This window comes from Otolemur garnettii, unplaced genomic scaffold (assembly GCF_000181295.1).
Source record: "Otolemur garnettii isolate 467f Iridium unplaced genomic scaffold, OtoGar3 scaffold00077, whole genome shotgun sequence".
NCBI lineage: Eukaryota > Metazoa > Chordata > Mammalia > Primates > Galagidae > Otolemur > Otolemur garnettii.
The window spans coordinates 2,742,469-2,750,823 of record NW_003852472.1 but is presented as its reverse complement, the minus strand read 5'-3'; the positions used below and the strand labels follow the sequence as shown (position 1 = coordinate 2,750,823).

At 36.2% G+C, this 8,355-nt stretch overlaps 1 protein-coding gene across 1 annotated transcript; it reads left to right on the top strand.

Annotated features, from left to right (window-relative positions):
* Positions 1–342: 342 nt before the first annotated feature.
* Positions 343–1,394, top strand: LOC100964790 (la-related protein 4-like). Its single transcript, XM_023515737.1, has 2 exons — positions 343–1,118; positions 1,330–1,394. Exons 1-2 carry the CDS (start codon positions 343–345, stop codon positions 1,385–1,387), a joined length of 834 nt encoding a protein of 277 aa, XP_023371505.1. The 3' UTR covers positions 1,388–1,394.
* Positions 1,395–8,355: the final 6,961 nt, after the last annotated feature.

The following is an 8,355-nucleotide window of genomic DNA, read 5'->3' as shown; positions in this document are numbered from 1 at the left end:
AAGTAAAATGTAAAACTAAAATTTTTAGAATAAAACACAGGAGATAATTGTGACCTAAGGTTTATCAACAAGTTCTTAGATATGATACCAAACCCACAATTTACAAAATAAAATATTTTTTAATTGGAATTCATCAAAATGATAAACTTTTGCTCTCTGAAAGATACTATTAAAATGAAAAGACAAAAGGAGAAAATCAGGGCGGCTGATGGCAGGGAGGAGCTGGGTCCACTGCCGGGTGGAGGGGCAAGGCCAGCGTCACTATCCTAGCAATGTGGGCTCGGGCCTGTGAGCCAGTTGGAGTCGTGGCAGTGGGAACAACTGGGCGGAGCGGAGGAAGACATGTTGCTTTTCATGGAGGTAACATCTAAAGGAACTGGTTTAATTCCTAGTGCCAAAGTATGGCAAGAAATTCCTCCTGGAAGTACTGATGCCACCCCAGTAAGTGAAAGCTCTTGGCATGAAACAGAAGCCACATCAGGGTCTCATCCTGATGGTACAACAGAGCCATCAGAAGATACGTGTAAGGAATATCAAGGAATGTATTCTCCATCTTGTGGAAGCACAAGAAATACTACAGGCATTGCAGAGCCCACTGACGGACCAGAAGATTTGAGTTACCAAATATATGATGTTTCTGGAGAAAGCAATTCAGCAATTTCTACAGAAGACCTAAAAGAATGTCTGAAGAAACAATTAGAATTTTGTTTCTCACGAGAAAATTTGTCAAAGGACCTTTACTTGATATCTCAAATGGATAGTGATCGGTTCATCCCAATTTGGACAGTTGCCAACATGGAAGAAATAAAAAAGCTGACCATAGACCCTGATCTAATTCTTGAAGTATTGAGATCTTCTCCCATGGTACGAGTTGATGAGAAGGGTGAGAAAATGAGACCAAGTCATAAGCATTGTGTTGTGATTCTTAGAGAGATTCCTGAAACAACCCCAACAGAGGAAGTGAAAGCTTTGTTTAAAAATGAAAACTGCCCCAAAGTGATAAGCTGGGAGTTTGCACACAATAGCAACTGGTATATCACTTTCCAGTCTGACACAGATGCACAGCAGGCTTTTAAATACTTAAGAGAAGAAGTTAAAACATTTCAGGGCAAGCCAATCTTGGCAAGGATAAAAGCCATCAATACATTTTTTGCTAAGAATGGTTATCAATTAATGGATTCTAGCTTATATAGTCAGCCCATTCACACTCAAGCACAGTATGCCTCACCAGTCTTTATGCAGCCTGTATAATCCTCATCAGCACCACTCAGTCTACAGTATTGTGCCTCAGTCTTGGTCTCCAAATCCTGCACCTTACTTTGAAACACCACTGGCTCCCTTTCCCAATGGTGGTTTTATGAATGGCTTTAATTCACCAGGATCCTAGAAAACAAATGTTGCTGCTATGAATATGGGTCGACCATTCCCCCCAAATCGTGTGAAGTCTCATTTTAGGTCATCCAGTGGTTCAGAACACTCAAAGAGGGCTCTGTGTCATTGGGGGATGGACAGTTGAACAGATCTAGTTCAAGGAACTTTCCAACAGAACAGCAGAACCCTACAGTAGCAGGGCATCAGGAGCAAACTCTCCTTACAAAGGAGACTCCCACTCTGCAGATGGAACAGAATGGGGACTATGTTAGGAGCAGGAGAACTCTGTGAAGGTTGAAGATGATGAGAAGATGACAGGATCTCAAAACCCCATCCTTAAACAGCTGAAGCAAAGCCTCCAACACCAAAGTTTGACTTACTAGCCTCAAATTTTCCTCCTTTACCTGGAAGCTTATCAAGAATGCCAGGTGATGAATTTGTTTTGAAGAATAGGATGTCTGGTGTTCTTAAAGGCATCTACAAAGAAAAGGGTAATGAAGAATTGAGAGTTAGTTGTCCAGTGCCGGCAGAGGATGAGCAGACAGACTGCACTTCTGCCCAACAACGAAGTGTGAGTCCCAGTCCTCCAGGTGTAGCTGAGATTCCTGCACTAAGCAGAACTCAGTAAGAAAAGGATTTAGTAGAAAGATGGAGACTTTACCTCTTACATGTTTATATGGATGGAGCTGAAACATATTCTTCTTAGCAAAGTATCTCAAGAACGGAAGAAAAAGTATCCAATGTACTCAGCCCTACTATGAAACCAATGTATAGCTTTCTTAGGAAAGCTATAACCCATTTATAGCCCAAGAAGATGAGGAAAGGGGAGAGGGAGGGGTGGGAAGGGAGGAGGATGGGTGGAGGGAAGGTAATTGGTGGGACCACACCTACTGTACATCTTACAAGGGCACATGTGAAATTTACTAGGTGTAGAATATAAATGTCTAAACACAATAATTAAGAAAATGCCATGAAGGCTATGTTAACCAGTTTGATGAAAGTATTTCAAATTGTATATAAAACCAGCACATTGTACCACATGATTACCTTAATGCGCACAGCTATGATTTAATAAAAATAAAAAAATAAAAAATAAATAGTAAAATAGTAAAAAAATAAAAAATAAATAAAATAAATAAATATTTTTTATTTTTAGTAAAAATAAAAAATAAATAAAAAATAAAAAATAAAAATAAATAATTTAGTAGAGGATACCACTGTTCAGAAGGGTGTTCTCAACCAGATCCCAGTTTCTTCCCCCAGTACTACAAAGCCATCAAGGGCAAATACTGCTTCACCATGTAATAGTAACATAAATGCAGCTGTAGCTGTGGCTCTGCAAGAACCCCAAAAGTTAAGTTACGCTGAAGGGTGCCAGAAGCCCCCCAAAGAGCCATCTTCAGTTCTTGTGCAGCCACTATGGGAACTTCGCTCCAATGCAGTGTCTCCCACCAAAAATGAAGAGAATGGAGCTCCTGAGACGTCTGCTGAGAGACCACATGAGAAGCCAGAAGCAAGGGCTCATAAGGATTATTCTGGCTTCCGAGGCAATGCCACGGCCAGGAGAGCAGCTGGAAGAATCAGGGACCAGAGATGCCAGTTTAGCCATAGGACTGTACCTCGGAGAGTGACTCGACATAATGGCAAAGAGCAAGATGTGCCACCCAGATCACCAAAGTCAAAAAAGAAAAAAAAACTTTTCACCAACTTTTCTCTCTTCCCACTAAACTTGAGCCGTGGCTATATTGAACTGTTTTGGAGGGGAGGGCTTAGCCAGAAAGGAAACAGGAAGATGTATGTCCTTAAATCATTATGGATTTTGGTGTTGTGAGCAGTAGGATCCCAAAATTCACCTCTAATGTGATTTTTTTAATGCTAGGGGATTCCAATCAGTATAAAGACACACATATATAATTTTTCTATTTTTGTTTTTGATTTTAATTTGCAGAGATTTTCTGCTTAGAATCAATTTTGAACGTTCAGATTTAGCTTGAAAAAAACATACAGCCTTCAGTATAGGAGATGAGGGAGTGAGAGAAAGTATTTTCTGAACAAACAATTGTAAAATTAGAAATTACTTTTTAAAGAGTGGCACCTGTGGCTCAAAAGTATAGGGCGCTGGCCCCATATGCTGGAAGTGGTGGGTTCAAACCCAGCCCCAGCCAAAAAAAAAAAAAAAAAAAGAATTACTTTTTAAAATCTATTTAAAGTTCGACTTGGTAAATGTCATCTCTGCCTATATGGCCTTTTGTTGCAAAGCAGATCTGTGGCTGGGGTGCCTGTTGTGGGTGTGAGTGTGGCCAAGAGCGATTGAAGCCAAATCTGTTGTGTTAGTAAATGATTTTAAAACTGAATGTAATACTTGAGCAGTTTTTTTTTCTTTCTAGTTTGAAATTTAATCTGTCTTTCTGAGCTTACTAATATTTCATCCAAGAAGTTGTACTTGGAAACGTGACTACCAATCAGTTTGATACTCAAGGAAAAAGTTTATTCAGAAAATTGAAAAAAATTCATCTTAGACCTGAGTAGATGGCTTTCAGAGTTTTAAACTGCCCTGTAATTTTCCCCCTAAGATGGGAAACAGAAGTTTTTTTGATACTCTGTGATACTCTGTTCTTGGACTGCCCACTCCCCAGAGCAGAATAACCACATACTGAATTCTGTTTGTAACAGCTTTGACCAATCAAGTCAAAGGATACAACTGTTCTAAATTTCAGATTCAATTGAACATGAAATATTTACTCTTCTGCTCACGTGTTTAGAATTTTAGGTCTCAGAATGGTAGAGAAAGCTAACCCTACAATAATTTATTTGCAGTAATGTTAAAGATGAAACATTGTAACTGACTTCAAAAAGTGAAATAGTGTAGAAGTTAAAAATCATTTTTCAAAGGCTTAATGTGGGAGGGAATTTTTTTCTATTTGCAGAGTATTACTTTCCCTCTTTCACTTCTTCCTCCCCTCCCCCCAAAAAGATAGTTTGGAATTCACTGAAACAGAACCAGCAAGTCGTGAGATTTTTAAGATGAAGAAAATGGTTGAAGAAAATTAATGCATATTTTCTCAGTGGATAAAGTTATATAGTTTTCATATGTTAAATAGGCAAGTTTACATGCTGGTATTTAGGAATTGGCTCTGCTATTAAAAACCATGTTGTATTAATCTGTTTTAAGTCATATCATCTTCAGAGTTGTATGTAAGGTGGCTTTTATTTTTCTTTTTACGGATAGTTTGCAATACATAAGAAGTGTCCCTTATGTTAGTCAATTACATATGTTCAAATTGAAACTGTAAATTGTGAACACTGGAAAGCACCATTGTGACATAGACTAAACATCTTAGTAATATATTAAAATGAATGTAAATGGAAGTTAAAATTACATTACTGTGAAACGTACCTTCCAACTCTAAGTTAAGCTTGGGAAATTTATATTAGTGGGTAACTGTTAAGAGCTTGGAAGACACTGTACATTTCTGTACAAGCCAGAATTATTTCCTTGTAACTTATTATTCAGCTTGGCAATTGCTTTTGATTTGTTGGATTTTATAACATGGTATAACATATCACTCAGTTTGAAACTATTCATTTCTACACACTGTTTTTTAACCCACTTAGTAGATGAAACATACAGTGAAACTACCTGTGCTGAAATTTGGGGGAAGTTTAGGTCCTTTTAAGGGAAGTATTAATAATCACTGACTACATCTATGATAAAAGTGCTTATTTTGGTTTACTTAGATAATTCTGCAGTTGATGGAAATGATAAACGTTAAAGTGTTAACTTAGATAATTCTGCAGTTGATGGAAATGATAAACGTTAAAGTGTTAACATCCTGTGAATGTACTGGATTGAAGAGAATAAACATTTTGCAAAAATCACTTGGTAAGAATTATAAACTTAATTATTGCACTTAAAATGAAACATACTTTTTTTAAACAATGTGTCACAGATGTAGGCTTGTATTATATGTATGCTTGTGTGTCTTACTATTTCTAAAAATCTAAAGATTCTAATTGTAATGCACACAAAAAGGAGAAAATTGTTACAAAACATATATCTGACAAAAGACATGTAACTAAAATACCAACTTCCCTCGGAAAAATGGGGAAAAGATTTGAATAGACATTTCTCCAAAGAAGACATTTGTTACAGTATGCAAAAAGATACTTAATGCCATTGGTCATTAGGGAAATGCTATTGAAAACACACTCCTTAAAATGCCTAAAATTAAAAAGACTTCGTATTGTGTTGGCAAAGATGTAAAAGTACTGGAATGCTCCTATGCTGCTATTGGAAATGTAAAATAATACAACCACTTTGGAAAATGATTTGGCAATTCCTTACAAGGTTAAATATGTATTTAGCAAGTGATGCAGCCATTCCACTCCTAGGTATTTATTCAAGAGAAATCAAAGTCTATGTTGACACAAATGTTCATAGCATCTTTCTATGTAAGCTCCAGAAATAACCTAAGCATCCATCAGCAGGTTGAATGGAAAAACAAACTGTGGTCTATCCATACAATGGAGTACTATTTAGCAACAAAGAGGAATGAACTATTGCTATATATAACATACATGAATCTTAAAATAGCTATGCTGAGTGAAATATGCCAGAAAAAAAAGAGTATTCACTAAATGATTCCATTTATATGAACTTCTAGAACCAATATAGTAACTACTAGCCTTGTGGCTATTGAACACTTAATATATGGCTAGTGCAAAAGAATTGGTTTTTAAATTTTATTCATTTAAATTTACTTAAATTTAAAAACTAAAGCAAAGTAAAATATTTTTTCCACTAACCAACTTTATTGTTTTGGTAGAACTGCATTTACTTTCACCATGACATTAAGATATTATTGCATTGTGGTGTGTGGGTTGGATGCATGCAATTGTTTTGTTATTATATAGTAATACGAAACACATCTAGTCAATGTAAATGAGTGGATTTAATTCAAATATTTCTCTATGTGCCATTTTGACATTGTAATATGAATATTTGAATATTTTATGTAGACAGCATTAGTTATTAGACCTATGGAAATTGTAATTGGTAAGAAAATTGAAATATTCTTATTTTAATTATGATTAATTAAGTCCTTTTTCCAGTTAAAAAATAAATACAGAAGAATTTTTAAATTTAAAACAAAGGCATAGGCTAGGCACCTGTATCTCAGTGGTTAGGGCGCTGACCACATACACCCGGGCTGGCGGGTTCTAACCTGGCTTGGGCCTGCTAAACAACAATGACAACAACAACAACAAAATAGCCAGGCATTGTGGTGGGCACCTATAGTCCCAGCTACGTGGGAGGCTGAGGCAAGAGAATAGCTTAAGCCCAAGAGTTTGAGGTTGCTGTGAGCTGTGATGCTACAGCACTCTACCGAGGATAACATAGTGAGACTCTGTCTCAAAAAAATAAAAAAAAAATGAATAAAATAAAATAAACAAAGACATAATACTAATGCAGAACCAAGTAGAGATATAGGAGCTAGTGTATGACTATAACAGAAAAGAAAAAAAAAAAACTAAAAGAAGATATATTGCAAATCCCATGATGAATCACAATTTGGCTTCAGTGGAGAAAAACAAAATAAAATCTGTTTGTTTTGTGTAAAATATTTTTAAATAATAAAGTAGGCAATATTAAGAGATATTTTCAGCAAGTACACAGTATATTTGATTGAAAGTGTCCTTTCAGCAGGACACAATGGCTCATACCTGTAATCCCACCACTTTGGGGAGCCAAGGTGAGAAGATCACTTGAGGTCAAGAGTTCAAGACCCTGTCTTGCAAGAGTTGCAAGACCTTGTCTCTACAAAAAATAGAAAAATTAGCCAAGCACAATGGCACATGCCTGTAGTCCAGCTACTTGCAAGGATGGGGAGGGACAATGAGCTTGAGTTCAGGAGTTTGAGGTTATAGTGAGTTTTGATGGTGTTCTTGCACTCTAGCTGGGGCAACAGAGTGAGATTCTGGCCCCTCCCCCCAAAAAAAAGAAAAAGAAAGTTCCTCTTGATAGTCAAAAATAGAAATGTCAAAATTAGTGAACTGAAATCAGAATTTTAAAAAATTATTTGAACAATTTGTACAAGGATCTGAGCACAAACTCAGATAACTTTGGCCAGCTATAAAATAATGTAAATTTTTATACAAAAAGAAAATTATTTTTAGATAGAGAGATAAAAAAAGTTATTTGTGGAAATATTTTTAGAAAATTATAAGGAAAAGATTAAAAAATACATGTTAGGCTCGGCGTCCATAGCACAGTGGTTATGGTGCCAACTACATGCACCAACGCTGGCAGGTTTGAACCTGGCCCAGGCCACCTAAACAACAATGACAACTGTAACAACAACAACAACAAAATAGCCAGGCATTGTGGTGGGTGCCTGTAGTCCCAGTTGCTTGGGAGGCTGAGGCAAGAGAATCACTTAAGCCCAAGAGTTTGAGGTTGCTGTGAGCTATGACGCTATGGCACTCTACTGAGGGTGACATAGTGAGACTTTGTCTCAAAAAAATATATACATTTTAATAAAAGTAAAGATCTTCAATTGAGCCACAAAAAACTTGCCTATAGAATACAAGTCCTAACAATATCAAAGATCAACTAATTTACAATTTGGCATATTACAAGTTTAGCTTTAGAGGAGTAATTAATCAAAACTCTTGGCAATTTTGCTGCAAAGGACTTCCATATTTACTAAAAAAATATTGATTGGTAGCCTAAACAAATCCTTCATAATTTATGTATTTTTGAATCTTTCAAATGTGAAAAAAAATTTCAGCCTGATCTGAAAAGACTAGTGTATATTACAATAGAAATAGAAGACAATGAATTTAATGATCTTGCATTCCTTGCCAAAGCTTGTTAGTTGAATCCTAGAAGACCTTCCCAAAGACTTACTGTGCTCTTCACTCCCATTCAAGATTTTCTTACAATGAAAGAAGGGTTTGCCAAATATTCAAGATCAAAGACAA